The 24,402-nt window shown below is 34.5% G+C and overlaps 2 protein-coding genes across 3 annotated transcripts in view; one reads left to right on the top strand and one right to left on the bottom strand.

Annotated features, from left to right (window-relative positions):
- The window catches only part of NAA15 (N-alpha-acetyltransferase 15, NatA auxiliary subunit), an 85,745-nt gene that overhangs the window by 37,063 nt on the left and 24,280 nt on the right, over positions 1-24,402 (top strand). For both annotated transcript variants that reach the window (XM_045986747.1, XM_045986743.1), the window contains exons 4-14: positions 2,226-2,383; positions 3,187-3,321; positions 4,559-4,712; positions 8,894-9,013; positions 10,365-10,460; positions 10,607-10,713; positions 12,900-12,972; positions 16,076-16,245; positions 17,389-17,541; positions 18,064-18,192; positions 19,512-19,725. In XM_045986747.1, the coding sequence (XP_045842703.1) occupies positions 2,226-2,383; positions 3,187-3,321; positions 4,559-4,712; positions 8,894-9,013; positions 10,365-10,460; positions 10,607-10,713; positions 12,900-12,972; positions 16,076-16,245; positions 17,389-17,541; positions 18,064-18,192; positions 19,512-19,725 (1,509 nt within the window). The remainder of the gene's footprint in view (positions 1-2,225; positions 2,384-3,186; positions 3,322-4,558; positions 4,713-8,893; positions 9,014-10,364; positions 10,461-10,606; positions 10,714-12,899; positions 12,973-16,075; positions 16,246-17,388; positions 17,542-18,063; positions 18,193-19,511; positions 19,726-24,402) is intronic.
- LOC123930572 (small nuclear ribonucleoprotein G-like) lies at positions 14,111-22,677 on the bottom strand. The gene is made up of 2 exons (XM_045986786.1): positions 22,631-22,677; positions 14,111-14,341 (listed from the first exon to the last, which is right to left on the bottom strand). The coding sequence occupies exons 1-2, from the start codon at positions 22,675-22,677 to the stop codon at positions 14,143-14,145; spliced, it is 246 nt and encodes an 81-aa protein (XP_045842742.1). The 3' UTR covers positions 14,111-14,142.

Here is a 24,402-nt window from a genome sequence, read left to right as displayed (position 1 = left end):
AAAAATTGGGGGTTCTTTTTTTTTCTGCATAAAATTAATATTTTTGTTTTTTTAAAATTATTTTATTAAAATTAGGTTACTTTTTTTATAAACCATTTTTAACAGTATTTCTGTACCTATTTTGTGAGCTGGCACAATTTTTAGTGCTGAGACATTTGAATTTCAGGTGTTTACCAGACCTCTGGTAAACTACAGATGAAGCAGAGTTAGGGATTTTGCTGTTGAGGGATTTATAGTCTGATGAAAGAAGGTACTTACTGGAAGCATATATAGGAACATGTTTGAGTATTACATAAAACGTTACAGCTTGTTCAAAAATTATAACTAATCCAGTAAATCAGAAATGAGTTGGGAGTAAGTGGAAACTCTAAGGTAATCAAAGGACTAAGTAAGTAGTAAGACTGTTGTAGATACTTTTTCATCCTTTTTAATGATTGCATAGTGTTCTGTATGTATTTATTTGCGTTCCTCTTGATGGACATATGTTTCTTTAAATTTTTAGCAATGTTAAACTCCTTAATTATAAATTTATAGGAGTTCAGAAGTAGTTAAAAGATAGTTGCAGTGCTTGAGAGGTAATAAAGTCCTGAAATAAAGGTGATGGGGGCCAGATTAATGGAGGGTAGTGCCTTAGGCTTTTAAAAACATGTACTAGCCAAATGAGAAGATTGTGTTAAGCTTTGCTTTATCATTTATAGTGGGAAAGCAAGGATTTTTCAAATAAAATTTATGGTATTAAATATGTTTTTCAGTTAAATTGCCATCCTGGACATTATGTATTTAACTGACTCTGTTGAGGATCCCTGGCATAAAAGTTGGTAGATTGAAAATTTTAAATCTGATCTAAGAGAGGAACACTACAAGTTTCTAGAAAGGGAAGTGAATTATTTTCTTTTGATTTTATGTTTTTTTTTTTAAAGAAAGGTTACTCTGGAGAGAATAAAAGTAGAGAGACTGAAGGTAGGAGGATAGGTGACTGCGCAGTAATCAAGATCTGAAGTGAAAAGGACCTATTAAGGGAGTGGAATTATTTTCGTATTTTCCCTCTTGATAGCATTTTTTACAACCAACTAGAGTTTACTTACCTGTGCCCTTACTAGCTTTCAAGTTTTTTGAATGCAGGAAACAATCCATTTCGGTCATCTACACCCTGATTATTAAGATTTTTTTTTTAAAGATTTTATTTATTTATTTGACCGACAGAGATGACAAGTAGGCAGAGAAGCAGGCAGAGAGAGAGGAGGAAGCAGGCTCCCTGCTGAGCAGAGAGCCCAATGCGGGGCTCGATCCCAAGACCCTGGGATCATGACCTGAGCCGAAGGCAGAGGCTTTAACCCTCTGAGCCACCCAGGCGCCCCTATTAGGATATTTTAATAATTATTTGCTAAATGAACTTTTATCTTACATGTGGTTTTTATCTTCTGTGTATTGACTTTCAGGAACTTTGAACTGCACTAAATATTCTATACTAAGGATATTGTTAGCTAAAGAAAATGTACATGATGTAAAGTAATTATATGTCATGTATATACCGATTCCCTCTTTTTTTTTTTTTAAAGTAAAGATGATTCCAGGGGCACCTGGGTGGCTCAGTTGGTTATGCATCTGACTCTTCTTTTTCTTTTTCTTTTTTTTTTGAATTAAATTAAATTTTATTTTTTTCAGTGTTCCAAAATTCATTGTTTATGCACCACACCCAGTGCATCTGACTCTTGATTTTGGCTCAGGTCATGATCTCAGGGTCCTGAGATCCAGACCAGTGGTGTAGAGCCAGCTTGGGATTCTCCCTATCCCTCTGCGCACCATGCATATCCCATTCCCCCCCACCCCCCCAAACTCATGTGCGCATGTGCACTCACTCTCTTGCTCTCAATAAATAGATAATTCATAACATTTATTGAGCATTTATTTTGTACCAGTCTTTTCCATTTAGTAATGAGACTATGCTGTGTAAACTTTCTGTTTACATTTTATAATTGAGGAAAAAAAGCAAGACTAAGTAACTTACCAAAGTCAAAGCTAATAAGATAGGTGAGTCCTTTTTTCTCTGGCTCAAAAGCTGTGTTGTTTTCTAGAATGTTAAACTTCTATCTTTATATTCTCTCCTTTTTTTTAAAAAAAGCTTATAATTTTATAAATAGCTGTAGTTTTCTGAGTTTCTTGAGAAATATTACTGGAATATTATTTCTTGACTTGTAGGTTGTGTCCTTAACTAAATCCTTTAGGTTGGCATGTTTATGGCCTTCTCCAGAGGTCAGACAAGAAATATGATGAAGCCATTAAATGTTATAGGAATGCGTTAAAATGGGATAAAGACAATCTTCAAATCTTAAGGGACCTTTCTTTACTACAGATTCAAATGAGAGATCTTGAGGGTTACAGGGTAAGTAAAATAGCCATTTTTTTTTTATTCTAAGGGGAAGTAGTATTAAAATATTTAAAACTTTTGTGAGTACTTAACTGAAAACAAAATTTTCTGTTTTTAAACAGAATTGGATTGACTCTTATTCGTCTCCTTCTAGTAGTGCTTGTGTATATGTTATGACTAGACTAACCAGATTTTTAAAATAAATTATTTTACTGAGGCAGAATTGGATTACTGTGTAGAATGGAGTTAATTCAGTGAAAATTAACACTGATTTCCTCAAATAGGCAATGCCTTTGTTTGCGATTAACATGTAAATACAACCTTTAGTTCTCACATTTTTCTGGAAAGCATATTTGTTTCTTCTTTTTAACTCCACTGAGATTATTCTGTCTTCGTGCCTATATTTTAACCCTTAAATCAGTCTATTAATTCAAATCTGTAAAGTCCATGTAGTACCTGCTCAGTTGTTCCTATAGATCTTAACTCAGTAGTTGGGCCCTATTTTTAAAAAAATTTTTCTTATGTACTCTTTTTCATGCTGTCTCTCTCTTTTTTAAAGTAGTTCAGGAATTAATAAAGCATGTTTAGTCTTAAGTTCTAAAACAGTTACAAGATTATCTTGGTAGCTCATTGTACTTCTTACCAAATATTGTTTTGCTCCTATAAAGCTATACAATATGGGTGTCTGTAGCTATTTTATTCCCAGTGTTGTATTGCAAATTACTCAGCATTGTTGAATAAATTAATACAGTCTTTTTTAAGAGCATTTGCTTTCACTGTAAACCTAAGAAAAAGTGGTTTTTTTTTCCCTCTTAAAGGAAACGAGGTATCAATTACTTCAGCTTCGCCCTGCACAGAGAGCATCATGGATTGGTTATGCTATTGCTTACCATTTATTAGAAGATTATGAAATGGCAGCAAAGATTTTAGAAGAATTTAGGAAAACACAACAGGTAACAACCAGAAGTCAGACTTAGTAAACTCAATCTAATTCTAAGTATAATCATAAAAAAGAAGTGCATATAGACTTGCAAATTTTTTATTTTGAAATAGTTTCAAACTTCAAGAAAAGTTGCAAGACTAATACAAAGAACTCCGTATATGAGTTCAGTCACATTAATGATAATACTTCGCACATTTACTTTACAATTTTTATTATTTATTTATCTTTTTAAGTTTTTTTCCCTGAAACATTTGAGAGTAATGCAGACACCCTGATCTTATACTCCTAAGTCTGTTATGTTAGTGTGATATTTCCTGAGAATAACTCTTATCATTATTAACTCTATACATAGTACAATATAGATTATCAAAAATTAGGAAATTTAACATTGATAGACTGTTATTATCTAATCCACAGCTCATATTAAAAATATATTAATTGCTCTATTTATATCCTTTCTAAGATTCCCCCCCCATTACTGGAATCGTACTTTGCCTTTAGTTATCATTTCTTTCTAGTCTGATTTAATCTGAAAAGTCTTTCGAAGACTTTATTTGTATTTCATGACATTGAAATTTTTGACGAGTACAGCAGGTGCTTGTGGAATGTCCATCAATTTGGATTTCTTTGATGTTTCTTCATTATTAGAAATAGTTAAGAATTTTTGGGAGGAAACTACAGGAGTTATATTTAGCCCTTCTTAGTTCATCACATTGAGAAGTGCAGAAGGTTTTTTTGTTCTGTTTAATTACTTGGTTAGGGTTGTGCCTGCCAGGTTTCTTTATTAAAAAGTTGTTATTTTTCTTCCTCTCTGTATTTAGTAAACAGTTTGAGATTTTATGAGTAGCCTGTTCTTCATCAAACTTACCACTAGTTTTAACATTTCATCGATTATGATTCTTGCCTGAATCAACTGTTCTATGATAGTTAAAAAGTGGTGATTCTTTAACTCTCTTACTTTTTCTAGACTTATTATTTGACATTCTACTCTTAAGTAAGAGCTTTCTTTTCTCCCCTGTTTACTTATATGTAAGGACTTAGGGATTCTTACTTTATTCAGTTAATAAGTTAATACTGTCATTTTTTACTTAGTTGCTCCCTAGACAAATGTTTAAGAATTTTTAGAAAATGAATTTTGTCAATCAGTTATTATCCTTTGATTTCTTGAAAGTATTTTGAGTGTTTAAACAGTTTTCTAGTATGAAAACAAAATTCTTACTGTTAGTATTCCTTGTATCCATATGTAGACATCCCCTGATAAAGTGGATTATGAATATAGTGAACTCCTTTTATATCAGAACCAAGTTCTTCGGGAAGCAGGTCTCTATAGAGAAGCCCTGGAACATCTTTGTACCTATGAAAAGCAAATTTGTGATAAACTTGCTGTAGAAGAAACCAAAGGTATTTTAAAAAAAATTTTATTTTCATTTACTTATTTTAAAGATTTTACTTATTTGAGAGAGAGAGAGCCTGTGCGTGCACAAGTGTGGGGGTGGGGGCAGAGGGAGAAGCCGACTTCTGCTGAGCAGGGAACCTAATGTGGGGTTCTGTACCAGGACCCTGGGATCATGACCTGAGCCAAAACCAAGAGTTGAACACTTAACTGACTGAGCCGCCCAGGTGCCCCAAAGGTATTTTTCTTTAAAGGATATCATTTATTCTAGTATTTAGTTTTGACAAAGAGCAAGACTAAAAAACTAGTTGCTGTTGATAATTGAATATAATTCAGCTTTTTGGTGATAGAAAAATCTGTTTCTTGCTCATACACGCTGAATAATTTGTAATGTTGGAAAATACACATTTAAACAATGGATATTTATATAGGAAAGAATAATTGCAAAAAATAAGATCATTAAATGAAGTGACTCTATATTTTTCTTTAAAATGTTTTTGGCTTGAAAATATTAATAGGGTTTGATCAAAGTACGGGAGGTAATTGCTTAATTTTAAAAGGCAGGAATAAATTTCTTAGGAACAGCTTATTAGCAAGACTGAATGTGTTATTGACAGTATTATTTGTTGATAATCAGTCTTTACTGAAGTATATACGGGGCAATAATGAGGTCTTTCTAGTTTATCTGGATGTCTTTCTGGACATAGAATATGAATTGAAACCAGAGATTTGGCTTTATGTGTTTGGATTGTGATAAGAGGGATAGATCCCTCAATAAAGCTCTCTAATGCTGCCATTTATTAGAAGGCTTGAAAAAGAGTCTCAGTTTTAAAACTTGAGGACCTTATTATGGAAAATGAAAGAAGAATAACCAGTAACTGAAAATAGAAGTACTTTTCTAAGAATTACCATCTGAAATGTCTCTTTGCCTGGGTTAGTCCAGGGAACTGATGTTTCCTGGTTTCACATTCCTTTGGCTCCTGTTGAAGTTGAACACTAAAAAGGTACGGTTCTTGGTTAGGTTTGAGGTTGGCGTTGAGCATAACTACCATGATTTCCAGTGCTTTGATGAAACCTCCGATGCGAGGCCTCTGGCCAAGCATCTGTGATTTTATGTTTGTTGGAGCCTTTGTTGTATCCCTGGGGGTTGCAGCTTTCTCTAAGTTTGCTGTGGCCAAACCAAGAAAGAAAGCATATGCAGATTTCTACAGAAATTATGATTCCATGAAAGATTTTGAGATGAAGAAGACTGGTATCTTTCAGAGTGCAAAGGGATTTTGGAATGTATAGAATTGCTTTGGGTTGAGTTCAGTTGAAGTTTGTCACTGACCTGTGTTCCTGAACTATGAAGCACAGATACTGGGTTGTGGAATTGTTTGTCTTGATAAATAAACAACTAACAAATACTTTGGACAGTTTAAAAAAAAAAAAAGTATGGTACTTTCTTACATAGTGGATATGACCATTATTTGCCAGATGAGCTTTCAGCAGAGGATACTGCTATTAGCAAGAAAAAAAAAATGGAAGTCTGTACCTCTGCTGGAGCTCATTTGTGAGCTATAGATCCAGAAGAGCCGACTTTCCTTTGAATTGATCATTCTGTAACAATCTATTAATTATAAAGGGAGGGTATTTCTGACTTCATGAAAAGATCACCAGGTTGGAAAAAACTAGTTTGGATTTCTTTATGGACTACTAAAACTAGCTGTATGACCAGTCACAAGGCTTGGACCTTTGTTTCTTTATCAAAATACATGCTAGTTTTCAAAATACTCTTAAGTACCTCATTTCATTTGATCCCTTTGATAATTATATTAGCAAGAAAGAATGACAGATCAAGTTAGGTGAGGATTCACAATTGATCAGTGGATTTTAGGAATTTGGAAGTCATTGGTGACCTTAACAAAAGCATTTTCTGAACATTTGGAAGGAGGGTGGAAAATGTTAAATCAAGTAGAATTAAATGACATTGGAAGTCAAGGAATTGGAGATAGCATGCGTGGATGACTCATAAAAGGAGTTTTGTTATCTAGGGAAACAGATAAATGGGGTTGTGCTAGATGAAATGGAATACAGAATCAAAAGGTTTTTTTTAACAGTATCTGCTTATGCTCACTGGAGAATGATCCAGTAAAGACAGAATATTTGATACAACAGAGAAGGTGTGATCTGGTAGATAAGTTGAAAGATTAGCTTTAGATAACAACATGAATAGTTCACAGTAGCAAAAGAGGGTGGAATATATAGGCAAGTAGATATATAGGTGTAGTGGGTGTTTGGGAGTTCTCTTCTGATTGCTTCTGTGTTCTCAGTGAAATAGGAAACAGCCATCAGTTCATTCCAAAAAGTATGTTTTGATAATTACAGTGAGTCAGGTGATGGGGACGGGGAGAGAATATAAAGAGAATAGAAAGGAACCGAGAGTAGTAGAACATTAATCTTTGGAAATTCCAGTAATAAAGGCATTGTTAGTGGTCTGAATAATTTGCAAACTTCTGGAGTGGGTGAGAGGGCATAATTAGCACAAAGTTTCATTATTGATTCTAAACCACTGGTTCCATCTACAAAAAAGAGGTGGGAAAAAATTAAGGAAATGTTTGGTGGGTATAGTATAGGGGAGAAAAGTTGCAGGATTTTTTTGTTCTCATTGAGGTAGGCTTTTGATTAGTAGAAAGCAGGTTTGTTAACCTTGGCACTGTTTTGGGACTGAGATGTTGGGGGTGGACATTTCCTATATGTTGTAGAATGTTTAACAACATCTACTTACCAGAATACCAGCAACACGACCCTCTCCCTTACTGTGATAACCAAAAAATGTCTCCGGATATTGACAAAAGTGCCCTTGGCTGAGAGCCAGTGATAGATGTTAAGAATATGGGCTTTTTAAGCCAAATTACTTGGATTCAAATCCTGATTCCAACAATTAACTATCTGAAAGTCCCTCAGCAAGTTTGCTAATGTTCTCTCTGCTTTAAAATGATGAAAATAATAGTGTTTTTTTTTTTTAAAGATTTATTTATTTGACAGAGATCACAAGTAGGCATAGAGGCAGGCAGAGAGAGAGAGAGAGATAGAGGAGGAAGCAGGCTCCCCGCTGAGCAGAGAGCCGATGTGGGGCTTGATCCCAGCAGCCTGGGATCATGACCTGAGCCAAAGGCAGAGCCTTAATCCACTGAGCCACCCAGGCGCCCCAAAAATAATAGTGTTTTGAGAATTGAATTACTTAATGCATGTGAAACCATTGAAAGTCACTGGCACATAGTGAATACTCAGTGTTTGTTTTTATTGTCTGATGAGAGCAGAGCGTGCAAGGGTGAAGTTGTGGTTTGAAAATAATGCCTTTGGTGGATGGAAACCCATTAAAGATAAGGAAATGTGTACCTGAGCAGTGTTTGAAGCTCATTTGACTTTGGAGCTCATAGATTTCTAGTGAAACTGGTGTCTCTGTCCATTCTTCTAATGACGTTTTGTGAGAAGGTGTGTAGCAAGCAAACGTTTGGGATGATCCAGGCCTTGAAATTAGTAAATAAGGGAGCCTTGTGTTTTGAGACCGATTTTGATATTTGGGTCTCTTACTGTCATTTGGGGATGAGATTTGTTGTGCAGCTCAGAGAAAACCAGCAATGAATCTATGACTTATTGAAGGGTCTGAAGGAAAGGGAATGGTTTTTTTCTAAGATTGAAGGCTAGGATTAGTGAGACAAGAATAAGCTAGACAAGACAGTGAAGCTTAAAGCAAGATAGTTGCCCTATTTGGTAGTGGAAGAGCTAGAAAAAGGAGGTTTTGAATGTGGCCATGACTGTGGGCTGCTATAGCTGAATCCTTTAAAATTTATTTGGAGATCATAAGGTTAGAGTGTTGGATTTGGTCAGTAATTCAGATATGAAATTGTGTTATGTCAGGCATAATTATTTAGTAGGTGGTGGCTTGGTAACTGTTTTAGTGAATTTGGGAATAGCCTGTAGTTAGACAAATACCTTAATCAATTGAGGATGTGGAAAGGATGGCATTTCTACATAAGAACTTCAAAAAGAGACAATAATATGGTAGTCTTGTTGAAGGGTATTGGGAATTTAGGATGATACCAAATCCAATTCCCAACATTGGAGAGGCTTTAAGAGAAAGTTTAAGGAAAAGTTAAAGTTATAATCAGAAGATATCTAGTTAATTTAATTTGTTTTTCATCAGGGGAACTTCTGTTGCAGTTAGGTCGTTTGGAAGATGCAGCCGATGTTTATAGAGGATTACAAGAAAGAAATCCTGAAAACTGGGCCTATTATAAAGGTCTGGAAAAGGCACTCAAACCAGGTAGTATTAAAACTTTTAAGTTTTAATTGCGCCTTTTGTTGATAAATATTTTATTAACTCATGGAAAAGCATAACTTAGAAAAATAGTCATTAAGAATTGGTTTCAGAAAAAAAAGGAATTGGTTTCAGAATCTGAATACAAAAGTATAGTAGCAAACTTCCATTTAATATGGGAGAGTGGGCATTATCTGAAACCTCTCTTCCGCACATTTATAGAAATAGTTGAGAAAAGAATTCAGAAACAACTTTCAGAAATTCACAAATGGCATGGCAGCAACAAAAATTGAAAGGGAAATTCCTATGGATAGAAATGTCTCCTTACTTACAGAGATGTCTCCCTAAAGGAAAGAAACAAGCATAACTTCTGTGGCCACAGCAGCATGGCCTCCCAAGGGCATGTGAATGTAACCAAGCTGAAAGAGCAGTACTGTTTCCTATGTGGGAAGAGGGACTAAATTTCCATCACTCAAATGAACTTGAGTCCAGAGAGTGTCCCCACAACTTCCCTTCACCCTCTCCCATGAACGGAACCTGCTTGGGAGGACAGACCCAGAAACATGTCATCTACAAATAGGGTCCTTAGCCATGATGATCTGATTTGAGGCTGTCTCCTTCAAGACTGGAAGTGAGCCATTACTGATACATTGATAAATACAAGAGAAACCTTATAACAAAGAATATTTTACTACTCTGGAACACTGTCACGGGAATGGTAATCATTAGTACAGCAAAAGAGAGTAAATGGAAGTATCTAAGATGAAAAAAGGGAATTGCAGCGTGAAATAGGAAGTTTTGAGAAAGTGCCAATTAGGAATTTAAGAAATGAGAAGCCTACTTCTTGACATAAAAATCTTAACAGATTGAATGGAATAGAGTCCACAAGTGAGGAGAAATTAGTGAACTGAAAGACTGAACCGAGGAGAGCTCTCAGCTAAGAGTAAAAGAAAATATAAAAAAAAAATAAGGAAAAATGGAAGATGAGGGATTAGATCCAAAAGCTCTGTAATAAAGGATAGGCTGAAGAGAATAGTGGAGAAGCTATGGAAACATAATAACCAAGCCTTTCTTAGAACTAAAGTAAACTCTGAGTCCCTGGATTCTGAAAGGTACCTAAAGCAGAATGGATCAAAAAAATTACGTATTTTAGATGATTATAGGTATTTAAAATATGAAAATATTAGGAAAAAATACTCTAAAATGATTGGTGTATTTGGGTGGTTATTTGAAATTTTCTTTTCACCTTCAACTTTTCTGCTTAATAAGAATTTATATATACTTGGAGAAATTTATAATTTGTTAGAAAAAACATATAAGTTATAATATATGAAAATAATTTTTTCTTTGTTTGCAGCTAATATGTTAGAACGACTAAAAATTTATGAGGAAGCCTGGACTAAATATCCCAGGGGACTGGTGCCAAGAAGATTACCGTTGAACTTTTTATCTGGTGAGAGTAATTGCAAAGGAATGAAAATGATAGGATTACAGTTTGTTTTCTTGGTTTTAGATATATGAGTATGCATATTAATATTAAAGTATGCGTTTTAGAGTTGTCTGGGTAAATGCAAATCAACAGAATTTTTTTCTTCCAAGGTGAGAAGTTTAAAGAATGTTTGGATAAGTTTCTAAGGATGAATTTCAGCAAAGGTTGTCCACCAGTCTTCAATACTTTGAGGTCATTATACAAAGATAAAGAAAAGGTAAAGCAAAATACCATTTTACCTCCACTATCATTTCTTTGCTCAGTATTTGGATTGTTGATTCCTGATTATCTGTGTACATAGTACACATTTGGTGAATCTAGTATCTGTTTTCCTATCTTGCAGTTTAAATGCTTCTGTACCTCTTTATTTTCCTATTTTCTCTTTTATTTCTGCTATTTACTTTGAGTCTGTATAGGTACGGAAAGTTCGTAAGGTAGTGATTTCTTCAGTACTTTCTCTAATCCTTGTTCATGGTGAAAGTCAGGTGTGATTTTTAAACTAAGGTTTTGCTTAGTAATCTTTCTCCTTTTTTATTTGGTGGAAAGAAAATTGTGTCAGCAGTTCGTTTGCTGCCCCAGTAAGTTAACTTACTCTTTGAGCTATGTATAAAAATGCTCAAATTGCTTATTAAGAGGCCGTTTTAATTTTAGTTTAGATTATTTTGCTTGCAAGTACAGTGACATCAAGACATGTTGGTTGACTAAATAGAAATCACTTACAGTGAAGAATCAGAAAGATGGGACAAATTGAACATGCTGAACACTTTAACCTAAAGCGCAGAAGGTGTGCTTTTTTTCCAGTCTTTTGTTGAGGGGCCCAAGGTATCGGCTTTATGATGACTTTCACTCTTTTTTAAATTGCATAAATCACATTCCTAAAATGTGATCTCTTGTTTTCAGTATCAATATTATGGGAACTGGATGCTTACGAAGCAATCTTGATTATAGGAGCTTCTTTATTAATGATTTTCCGCTTTGTGGTTGTATCATTGAAACCTTAATTTGTTAGAATTATCTAATTTATCCTTGAGTCTTTCCATGGTATTCAACATAGAACAGTTTTTTCTTTCATTCTCATTTATTCAGTTTGCGTAATACTGAATTCTGTAATGAGGATAATAAATGCAACTGATTCAAACAGGTTTGGGAAAACAAAACTCTTAGTAAACAGGTAGCTTACCTTGTGGGAGCAGAAGAACATGGGCACACCAGAATAACCTAGCTGTGACCATTCAGTCCTCACAATTTTCTGAGGTAATGGAGAGTGCTGGTGTTAATCTGTTGAGTCGGTTAAGTTGAGGTCATTTAGGAGAGCTTCTATAGTAACAAATCCATTATAGATGGATTAAGTGAGGAAGGGAATTAATAAATTAAAAGTGTTCACAGATCTCTTACAAAGCCAGGAGCAAGTGTCATGACTCAGGAGAAACCAGAACCTGGACATCCACTCACTATCCTGAATTTCAGAAACCCACCTGCTGTTCTGTTTTTACTAATGCTTTTTCTTGGATTTTAAAATCAAGAGTTGATGCTATTTTGTACTTTCGGAATTTCTCTTTTCACATAGTTTTTAATTCTTTTGATTCTTGGAGGGCAGATGTTAACTGTGGGTGTTATTTATGTGAATTGAGATAAAAATGAACCAAGAGTCATCTGTAGTGTTACCTACAGTATTACCTCTTTTTAGCAGCCTTTTCCTGATTTCTAGCTTGATGCAAGTTCCCTCCTTTCTAGCAGGGAAAGAAGTTGCCAGTAAGTTTCTAGAAAGTTACATCTTTTTTTTTTTTTTTTTTTTTAAAGACTTTATTTATTTGAGAGAGAGGGAGAGGACATGAGGGGGGGGGGCAGAGGGAGAAGGTCAAGGAGACTTGACAGTGAGCGCAGAGTCCGATGTGGGGCTCAGTCCCAGAACCCTGAGATCATAACCTGAACCAAAATCAGGAGTTGGGCACTTAACTGACTGAGCCACCCAGGCACCCTGAAAGTTATATCTTAATTCCTTCAAAAATGTATGGCTTACTTGCTTTTAAGTTTGTTCTTTTTTTTTTTTTTTTTTTTTTATTTGACAGACAAAAAACACAAGTAGGCAGAGAGGCAGGCGGTGGGGGTGTGTGGAGCAGGCTCCCTGCTGAGCAGAGAGCCGGAAGTGGAGCTCGATCCCAGGACCCTGGGATCATGACCTGAGCTGAAGGCAGAGGCTTTAACCCACTGAGCCACCCAGGCGCCCCTGCTTTTTTAAGTTTTTATCCTTAGGTTAAGAGGTTTATAAAAGGGTGTGTACGTGAGTGTGTGCCAGTTTTTAGAATGTTGATGTAGCTCTTTAAAATAATAACATTTTGTACAAGAATGGTAACTGCATGTATATATATTTTATTAAAGTCTGCTTGTTTGTTTGTACTCTAGGTGGCAATCATAGAAGAATTAGTAGTAGGTTATGAAACCTCTTTAAAAAGCTGCCGGTTATTTAACCCTAATGGTAAGTGCTCAAGTTATATGTTTTAAAACATCTTGAAATTTTTAATATATTATGAAATTCTTAATCAGAAGGTCAGTATATTCATTATTTAGACAGTAAGCTTAGTATATTTAAACTTTTTTTCTTTTTAAGATGGAGATGCATTAATTTGCAAACTGTGTGAAAATATTTGGCCAAGAAGAGAATCATATTTTACTGGAAAAAATATAAAATTTAAAACATCTATAAAACTAGATTTAATCGTACAATGATCCTCCATCATTTACCCATCATCCAGTTTTAATAATTTTTAACTCATGGGAAAACATATTTCATGTATATTCTTACCTGCTTCCCTCTTTAACCATGGTATTCTGAAGTAAATCTCAAACCCAGTCACATCATTTTATCCATGACTATTTCAGTAGTCTAAGATTATAACCATAATATTATCATTACACTGAACATTAATACTTTGTTAAGATCAAAGAAAAAAGTCCATGCTTAACATTTCCAGTTGTCTTAGAAATGTCATCACCCCACCACACCCCTTGGCTTTAAAGTTTGTTTGAATGAGGATCCACTGAAATCTGTGCTTTGAGTTTGATATGTCTGAACTCTCTTATAAAAAATCCATAGGTTTTCTGTTTGCTCTTTTTCCTACAATTTATTTGTTTAAAAAATTAGGGTTTTTTCTAAAGTTTTTCCATAGTCCATATTTTCTTGAATGGATTCTTATGGTGTTGCTTAACATGTTATTCCTCTGTCCTCTGAATTTGTTATAAATTGGTAGTTGGATGTAGAGCTGTGCTGTCTAGTATAATAGCTATCAGGCTTATGTGACTATTAAAATTTTTTAATTAAATACAATAAAAACCTTCCTTAGTTGCAGTAACCACATTTCAGGATGCTGCTCAGTAACTGTGTAAAGCCAATTCCTCCTACCATATTGGCCAGGGCAAATACAGAACGTTTCCAAACTTGTTTAAGCTTCTCCTGGACAGGTCTGAGTAGAGGATTAATAAGATTTACTCCCCCCCCCCCTTTTTTTTGGCTATTATAAAAGTTTATTTAACAAAAAAGCTCAATATGAAAATGCACACAATCTGATTTTTATATTGTAGTAAAACAGGTACTATGGAGAGGGGACACGTGGAAGCAGTTGATTCTTCTGATGAACACATCCATTGTTTATACTCGTTCTAAGGCTTCTAACATGATGATACTATTTCCTTGTATTACCACCATTCCAATATTGTTCCGTTGCCCACTAGTTGCCATCTTCACACATTCATCTATCCCAAGATTCATAAATGGATCGAACCCCTGCAATATTCCTTGAACATGTCTGCCACCATTTAATTTCAATGATAATTTCTTGTCCATAAATTTTTTCAACTCGGGAGGGTGAGCTTTGCTCATGGTGTCTACTCTGTGAGCTCAAAGATGCCTCCAAACGGAATTCATGGCGTCCCTTGTGCTCCCGCGGTAGGCCCGGCCTGTTTTCCCCTTTTAAATATAGGGGTGAACAAGGTTATTTCTTGGGGGGTAGTGATAGTATATTCTTCTATCAGGAGGCATTTAGTGTTTTGTATGTTAGCAACTGTCAGGAATTACAAACTGGTGATAGTCTATCATTCATCTTCTATTATCTTACAAGAGAAATTTCCCTTCATCTGTTACCTGTTTATCCAGTATTTTGGTTTGTATAGGAAAAGCAAGGTAAATGCTGCTTTTTTCCCCTTTACCTCCTACTTTTTGTTGTTTTCTTTACTAGTTTTCAGAATAATGAATTCATTTAGTAGCATCCTTCAAAGAGGCCAGTACACATTTTAAAGGTATTATGAATTCATGGGTTTAAACATACTTGATGTTTTAAATCATTGCAGTTTCGAATGGTTCCAGCCTTCACATACCATGGTGTAGTAGTTGATAGCTTTTTTGCAGTTTGGTATGACAAGATATTCCAGTTTATCTGGTACACTGCCCATAGCAGACCTGGAATCAATTGTTATTCCAAAGGAGCCCTGGTTCTTACAGTGGGAAAGCCCAGTATGGGACCTGGGGTGCTCATTGCTATTGGGTTGATCATTGTTTCTAGGTCTCAGATTAATTTTAATAATACTTTTTAGAAGGCGTTACCATGGTTTCATTGGTTAATCATCATGATGTTCCTTTGATTATCAGCATTTTCCTACATATTTTACAAATGTGGAAGAGGTTCAATGACATGCCCAAGAATATGCAGCACTTTAGTTGCAGATCTATCAGATCGGGAGTTGGTGAGTTCCACTCCTATTGTTTGTCCACTGAGCCATCCTGCTTTTACTAGGATAAAAATAAGCAATCTATTGCTTTCTTTGAAAGCAAATTAACAGTTCTTAGATTTTAGATATTGGTATTAAAAAAAAGTATTTTATAGTGTGTGGGTTGTATATTTAACTTACACATTTTCTTGTGAGTGTATAAAAATTATGAGATAAAATGTAGAGTAAGCATTTTTACTTATCTCAATTTTGGGGTATAGTTTTTATTCAACCTAAATTACGCATCGTTGCATATCAGCATAATATTAGAATATATTAGTATAATCACCCAAAACTCAACCACATCACAAGTATATTTATATATAGTTTAGTACATTAGCTAGAAACCCAATTAAGCAGTCAGGCGTTTTTTTGTTTTGTTTTTAACTTCACATTAATGGAAAATCAAAGTTTCCTCTGATACCTGTTTCACCCCTCATAAATAACGTCCTGATCTTTATAGTTTCATAGTACTAGCACAATTTGTCTCTCCCCCTCCTCATTCCTTTCAGTTTCTTTTTTAGGTAGTTTTTTTGTATCTTTGATCTCATTTATCTGCCATATTTATTATATAAAGTTTTTACTAAATCAAGGTTTTGTGTTAGGGGCTATAATGATACAGAACAGACAACATGGTCCCTTCCAAAGATCTTATAAATTTAAGGATGGTTTTATAGCTAGATACATAAATAAATGGTTCAAACTACTTTTCCGTTTTAATAAAGATAAAGCCATTTGGAGGTGGGTACTCTCTTAGTATATGTAATGACTAATCTTGGTTTATTTCCTCTCCCACCCACCTCCCCTACTTTTTAAAGATGATGGAAAAGAGGAACCACCAACCACATTACTTTGGGTCCAGTACTACTTGGCACAACATTATGACAAAATTGGTCAGCCATCGATTGCTCTGGAATACATAAATACTGCTATTGAAAGTACACCTACATTGATAGAACTCTTTCTTGTGAAAGCTAAAATCTATAAGGTAAAAATCCCCCCCCCTTTTTTATAAGGTAATGAGTCTTATAAAAACTTCTTTCTATAATTTGTAGATTCTGAAAGCGATAATTAAAAGGATACATTTGATGGCTCGTAAAACCTGGAATAAGTATAGAACATTTCTCAATCTGATTACTTTTAGTTTGTCATGGTCATATACATACATGCATGTGGTTATTCAGATATGTGGTTATTCATATTACATATTCTTACATACACACACGTCTGGTTATTGGGTTTAAGTAGTAACAGTATAGATACTTGAAAGTAATTTGCTGCGACATGTTTGTTTCTATTAACATTGGAGTATGATCATGATCAGTATCTGGTAATCTCAGTGAAATGAAACTGAAGATTTTACTATTTTACTTGTCTTCTTAACTTCTTGGTCTTCCTTGAAAATCTCCAGTCATATGTTTTAGCATCATCTTAATGTTGGCTCTTTTTCTTAATACAAATACAAAGTAGTAATAATAGGTCTTAAGGAAGAGATTGTAAACTTATAATTTATTTACCAAAAACTAATGAAATTAAGAATTATTTTGAAAGCACTTCTCAAAGCCAGGTTATGCTCATGAGTTTTGTGGCTTTGACAGATGGACTAGTAATGTGAATTAAAACACATCGTAGAACGGCCGGTAGTAGGCAGTAATGTTTCCATGATTGCTTTAGGGTGGAAATTTGGCCATATCTTTGCCTTTTTTTTTTTTTAACCTTTTCAATATTGATCAATAATTTTTTTTAAAATAAGCATTTTTGTATGTTAATAGAATTTCCCTGAAATTCAACCATGAACCCTTTTATGAACTATATGCTGTTCTGACTTAAAGATTTTAATTATTATTTATTCTTAAATTCAACCATTACTTTTGAGTATTCGTTATGTGCCAGACACTGATAGAGGCAGTGAGATATAACTGTAAACAAAAACAAGTCTTTACTGTCAGAGAGCCTGTATTCTACATGGCCAGAAAAGTATCAAAATGTATGCATCTGCATTGATTAGGGTCTTAAGATCAGTCAGAATACCTTTTTTTCTCATTTGTGTTTTAGTTATTTATCAGTAGGTAACTAATTACCTGCATGGTAAAATTAGCATACTGACTGGTTTATTTTGCTTTTCTATAAGCATGCTGGAAATATTAGAGAAGCTGCGAGGTGGATGGATGAGGCCCAGGCCTTGGACACAGCAGACAGATTTATCAATTCCAAGTGTGCAAAATACATGCTAAAAGCCAATCTGATAAAAGAGGCTGAAGAAATGTGCTCAAAGTTTACAAGGGTTTGTACATCTAATGTTCTCATGAATAGTTTATACTTGTATATTTTTCAAAATTTGTTTTTAGTATTTTTAGTATGAAAATAGGATTTTAACTAAAATTGCCATAGGAGAAGGAAACTGAAATCAATATTAGTATAAAACATAAATAAAATTTTCTTTTTAGTTGGTTGTGGGTTTTTAAAGTCTGATTTATATTGATGTATGTTCAGATGAATTTTTTTTAGGGGTGAAAGGAACTAATGTTAAGACTGCTTGCTGTGTGCTAGTGTTCTCTTACTTAGGTTACTATCCAACTCCAGTTATGTAGATCTTTTGATTATTTACAAAGATACATTTTTTTCAGTGATTAGAAATACAATTCCACTTCCTTACACATAAGTGTTCCCTCTAATTCTGAAAATGGTTAAAAAGATAGAGAGTGATTTTGAAAGAATTCGTTTATCAATTGACCATATTTTTCTTCTTACATACTATGATGAAGTGCTGTATTTGATAAGAAATGGTCTTATAATTTTCATATAGGAAGGAACATCAGCAGTAGAGAATTTGAATGAAATGCAGTGCATGTGGTTCCAGACAGAATGTGCCCAGGCTTACAAGGCAATGAATAAATTTGGTGAAGCACTTAAGAAGTGTCATGAGATTGAGAGAGTAAGTACTATATATGTATGAGTTTCTCATTTTTTTATTATATGTTGAAGGTTTTGAGAAAGTAAAACTATAGTTTTTCTTCTTTATAATTCACAGCAAGTAATTTCTAAGTATCAGTGCCCACATTTCTACTTTTTTTTTTTTAAAAAAGATTTTATTTATTTATTTGACAGAGAGAGATCACAGGTAGACAGAAAGGCAGGCAGAGAGAGAGAGAGAGGGAAGCAGGCTCACTGCTGAGCAGAGAGCCCGATGTGGGACTCGATCCCAGGACCCTGAGATCATGACCTGAGCCGAAGGCCCCGGCTTAACCCACTGAGCCACCCAGGCGCCCTCTACGGTTTTTTTAACGGAAATGTTATAGACTACATTTTCAGCAGACTTGCCCATTATCTACTCTTTTAGCAAGAATTCATGTGAAAAACTTGATAGAAAGTTTATAGCTTGACTGTTTTTATTGATTTTTGAATGTTTCACATTGCTGCTCCATCTTCAGTAATGCAAAGCTCATTAAGTTATCCTAGAAATCTGTTTGTTTCAGAGGTTGATTGGTGATGCAGTATATCTTTGGTAGTCATAAAGTATAAGCTTTGAATCCTTTTTACAGTATTTCTGTAGCCTGTATAATTCCTCATTTTCTGATACATGCATTGTTCTCTTAGTCCTCTTCTGATTTATTTCTATCACTAATGGTTAGTTTTCTTTTTTTCTGTTTTTCACAGATAAAAATAATTTATATAATTTCATGCTATTCTCTTACCAAGCCCAGAACCCCAGAGCTAGTTGAATGTGTTAGGTTCTGGTTACTCGACTTAAATGCTAATTGATTTCTCTCCCACATACCAGCATAACGTTATGTAGGATTCAAATTTGTATTTTTAGAAAAATTGCCAAGTACTACCCATAGTCTTTGCAGGTTATTCTAAATACAAAAACTGAATGTTTAATGTGCAAATGTACTGCATCATTATGTGTATTAATTATGTTAATTAGTTGATTAATTATGTTAATTGATTTGTCATGCTAGCTTTATGTATGATTAAGGAAGGAATAAATACATATATTTCAAATCATGTGTTTACTTTTCATTTAACAAATAATTCAGTGCTTGGTGTATGCCATATATTGTGCTAGGGGATGGCCAGTTGTATTTGCTTATTTGATATGCAAAGTATTTATATTGGATGATTGTAATTTTAAATATATTTTTATTTTACTAATTTTTTCATGCATAGGATACAAGTAATTTAGAGTTTGATTTCTATAGTTTTCTTTGACATTGTTTTATTTCAGTATAATAAAAAAGATAATTTTGTTAGCATTTTATAGAAATCACTGACGACCAGTTTGACTTTCATACATACTGTATGAGGAAGATTACCCTTAGATCATACGTGGACTTACTAAAACTAGAAGATGTACTTCGACAGCATCCATTTTACTTTAAAGCAGCAAGAATTGCTATAGAGATTTATTTGAAGCTTCATGACAACCCCCTTACAGATGAGAATAAAGAACATGAAGCTGATACAGGTATAATACTCAAAGATATCTTATTATTTGCTGTGATGTGTATATGTGTCTTTGTATTTTTCTGTAGCATAAATTTTTCTTGAGATTTTTAGTAGGCACCTTGTGGGAAGATGTTATACATGCTTAGAAAATGATGATCAACATTTTGTGGATTTCCCTAAGCAATAAAAGAAAAATACTGTTTATACTTTAAAAAGTTAAGCAAGAATTTAATTTGTAACTGACCATTAGCTCTTAAGAAGTTGAATTTTATGAGTTTAACATTTAAAATCTGGTTTACCCTGTACTGTAAATTGCTAAGTATCATTAGTGTCGGCACTCTACATTAGTGTTGGCTGTCAGTATATCTAGTTAGTCTTCTTTGTAATATTTATAATTAATCTACTGAAAGTTGAATATTGCTTAAACATTAAAAGCCAGCTTGGAATCAAACTAGTGAAATTGCCTAATGATTTATCACTTGGCCAATTTTTAAAGTGCTGTTTTTATGCCATGATGCCAGAATGTATAGTCTTCCTTAGATAATTATTTGCGAAGGGATCAGAATAAAAATGATACAGGTATGTAGAAGGAAAAAGTATGTCAGATTTTATTATTCATTCCTGAGCTTATTTTTCTTCTGAAGTTATGGTTGGTTGTTTTCTGTTTCCTTCTTCCTGTTAAAGACCTTTGGATTCCTTTTGTTAATTTTTATTAAAATTTAAAATCATAAATTGAAACCCTTGTATAGTTTTCACTTGACCCTCTACCTGTTGTTGCTTCTTTAACTAGAAAGAAAATGCCAGTAAAAATCTACAGAACAATTTACAGTTGAAGCTGAGAGCTGTGATCCTGGGGCTTCTTTTGTTTACCTTTCTGTTTGCTCCTCTTGCCTTTCTCCTCTTCTTCAAATTATACAAATGGTACACAATTAATTCTAGTTAGACAAAGTAAAAACAATTCAGAAATACAACTAGCAAGTGTGAAAATCTCCTTTTATTATTCTTCATACCCATAGATAATCTTTCAAAGGTTATCCCTATAAAAGGTTCAGTTGCTTTTGTACAAAATTACATATTTGTTTTATGTGTATGTAAACTCCAAACACATATTTCAGGGCAGTTCTTTGAGTTTTTGGTTTTCATTGTTTTTTTATTTTAATCCCATAAATGAGTGATGTTCTCTCCAGTATTTTACAACTTAGACTTGTTTTTTCAAAGTGTTGCTCCATATCTGCATGTAACCTATTATAGTCATCAGTCATTTTATTTATTTTTTTAAAAATCTTTTTTTTTTTAAATTTTTTATGATTATTTATTTATCTGACAGACAGAGAGCACAGGTAAGCAGAGAGGCAGGCAGAGAGGGCGGGGGAAGCAGGCTCCCTGCCAAAGCAGAGAGCCAGATGCAGGACTTGATCCCAGGATCCTGGGATCATGACCTTAGCTGAAGGCAGCAGCCTAACCCACTGCTACCCAGACGCCTCATTTTAAAGGCTATGTAGGAACCTCTGGGTTTTTTCCCCCCTCACCATTACAGTGCTATAATAAATGTCCTTGTACATCATTTTGTACTTGTTTATTTAGCATGGATTGTTAGAAGTGGAAATTACTGGGTTAGAGTATGAGAATTTGAAATAGTGTCAAATTGCCTTCCGTAAAAGGTTCATCAGTTTTTATTACCACAGACACTATGTTGAGCTTATCTTTTACTTTTTTGCTAACACAAAAAATTATACATCCTTTACATTTTCATTATTATGAGGAAAATATCTGATTCATAATTCCTAGATTATTTAAATTTTATTTATTTATTTTTAGAAAGAGAGAGGACATATGTGGGCATGCTCATCTGGGGGGGGTGGGGCAGAGGGAGAGAAAGTCCTAAGCAGACTCTGTGCTGAGTGTGGAACCTGACACAGGGCTTGATCTCATAACCCCAGAATCATGACCCAAGCTGAAATCAAGAATCAGACACTCAACTGGCTGTGCCAGTTAATTCCTAGATTTTTAAGACTGGAACATCTGTATATATTTTCATGTGGCCTTTGGCTTTTTTGCGTAGATTGCCTGTTCATGCCTTTTTCCCATTTTATTTTTCAACTTGGTTTGTAGAAGTTCTCTGCATGTTCGGGACTTTGATCCTTTTTTATGTATCGTAGAAATTTTCTTCCTGTTTTACTTCAGTCTTAACTTTATGGTGGGTATCTTTTATTATGGAAAAGTATTTTTATGAGACAAAATTTCTTTAGTTTTTTGTGACTTCTAAGTCTTGCATAGAAAGGCTTTTTTACTTCAGAATTTAAAATATATTTTAGAAGGTATTTCTCTTCTGTGTTTCCTTACAATATTCTGTTATGTTTACAATCATCTGTAGTTAATATTTTAAAAGATCCATTTATTTATTTTGAGAGGGTGGGAGAGGGGTAGAGAGAGAGGGAGAGAGAGAATTGCTAGCAGACATGGGGCTCCATCCCACGACCCTGAGATCATAAACCCAGCCAAAACCAAGAGTTGGATGCTCAACTGACTGTACCACCCAAGTACCCCTCATCTAGAATTAATTGTTACATAATGATGTGAGGTAGAAGGTAGCTTATTACCCCCAAATGGACTGCTGGCTCCTCAACAGTATTTATTGGTATGTTGTCATATTCCCCATTGATTTAAAAAGGGGCACCTGCCTGGCTCAATCTGTGCAGCATGCAACCCTTAATCTCTGGGTTTTGAGTTTGAGCCCCACATTGTATGTAGAGATTACTTAAAATTTTTAAAACTAAAAAAAAAAAAATGCCACCTTTATCATGAACTAAACTGTGAAATACAACGTAGTGGGTTGTAGGTGTCTGGTTGTAACATACATCAGCTGCTCGTAAAGATATTAAACTGTGGGGATGCCTGGGTGGCTCAGTTGCTTAAGCGGCTGCCTTCGGCTCAGGTCATGATCCCAGCGTCCTGAGATCGAGTCCCACATCAGGCTCCGTGCTCGGCGGGGAGCCTGCTTATCACTCTGTCTGCCTGTGCTCACTCCCGCTCTCTCTCTCTCTGACAAATAAATAAATAAAATTAAAAAAAAAAACAAACCAAAGATATTAAACTATGGTGTTGACATCAGTATACAGGATTCTATTATGATCTCTCTGTCTCTTAAAATCTAATACCATGTCTTAGAATTTTCTTGCTTTTATATCAACTTTCTTTTTTTTTTTTTTAAAGATTTTATTTATTTATTTGACAGAGAGAGATCACAAGTAGGCAGAGAGGCAGGCAGAGAGAAAGAGAGGAGGAAGCAGGCTCCCAGCTAAGCAGAGAGCCCAGGATCATGACCTGAGCTGAAGGCAGAGGCTTTAACCCGCTGAGCCACCCAGGCGCCCCTATATCAACTTTCTTTTACATTTGAACTGTAGAATTAGCTTGTCAGAAAGTTCCTTTTTGAGTTTTTAATTTGAATTGCATTTAAAATACAGATTACCATTTGGGGTAGGGATATCTTAAATAATATCCCATCTTTGTATACTAGAATGCATTGTATCTCCTACTTGTGTTTTAGTGTAATTGTCATATAACTTTGGTGAATTTACTGTTAGCATTATCTCTACATGTCTTTGTTTTTCCATTACAGTATTCTAAATGAATATTGTTGTAGTTTTTGTTGGTGTACTTATTGAATTCTGATATTAAGTTTAATAGTTTTTTCAGTTGATTTTTAAATAATTTCCTATGTAAGCTATTAATCTGTAAACACTGGTAGTTTTCTTTCAGTATTTATACCCCTTTTTCATGCCTTATCGCATTGGTGAAGGTTGCTAAAAGTGCTGATTAATGGAAGCAGTACTATGCTTGCTGCTTTTTTTAACTTTAGACTTAATGTTTCTATGGTCTGCCATAATGCCTGCTATTTGTAGTAAATATCTGGTAGTTACCCTTTTTTTGGTTGAGAAGTTGTTGTGTTTTTATCTATTTTCAGTAAACTTAGAATCTTACTCGTGTGGCCAGATTTCTTTTATTTTGCCGCCTTATGTGAATGTTGATTTGACTGTATAATCTAGATTTGGGTGTTATTTGCTATGTATGCACTTACGTATGCATACACATACATATACACATAATTTTTTTTTCAAGATAGTGCAATATTCCAGCATAGTAGAATTCTCCTCTGGCTCCTCCTAAGTGAAAATTCTGAGCTTTTATTTTGTTCACACAAGTAGTAGGTAATTCATGTAAAGTTGAGACACCGTGGTTATCCAGATAACTAGTGCTGCATTAAGTGAAACAGGATTTGAACTCTTAGTTTCTGTATTACGTTTTTTTTTTTTTTAATTTTTTAGTTATTTTTTATTTTTTTATAAACATATAATGTATTTTTATCCCCAGGGGTACAGGTCTGTGAATCGCCAAGCTTACACACTTCACAGCACTCACCATAGCACATACCCTTGCCAGTGTGCATAACCCCACACCCCTCTCCCAACCCCCCGTCCCCCCAGCAACCCTCAGTTTGTTTTGTGAGATTGAGTCACTTATGGTTTGTCTCCCTCCCAATCCCATCTCGTTTCATTTATTCTTCTCCTACCCCCTAACCCCCCATGTTGCATCTCCACGTCCTCATATCAGGGAGAGCATATGATAGTTGTCTTTCTCTGATTGACTTATTTCACTAAGCATGATACCCTCTAGTTTCATCCACATCATCGCAAAT

Source organism: Meles meles, chromosome 2, assembly GCF_922984935.1.
Source record: "Meles meles chromosome 2, mMelMel3.1 paternal haplotype, whole genome shotgun sequence".
Taxonomy (NCBI): domain Eukaryota; kingdom Metazoa; phylum Chordata; class Mammalia; order Carnivora; family Mustelidae; genus Meles; species Meles meles.
Note: the sequence above shows the minus strand (reverse complement) of the source record. Positions and strands in the feature narration are given on the sequence as shown.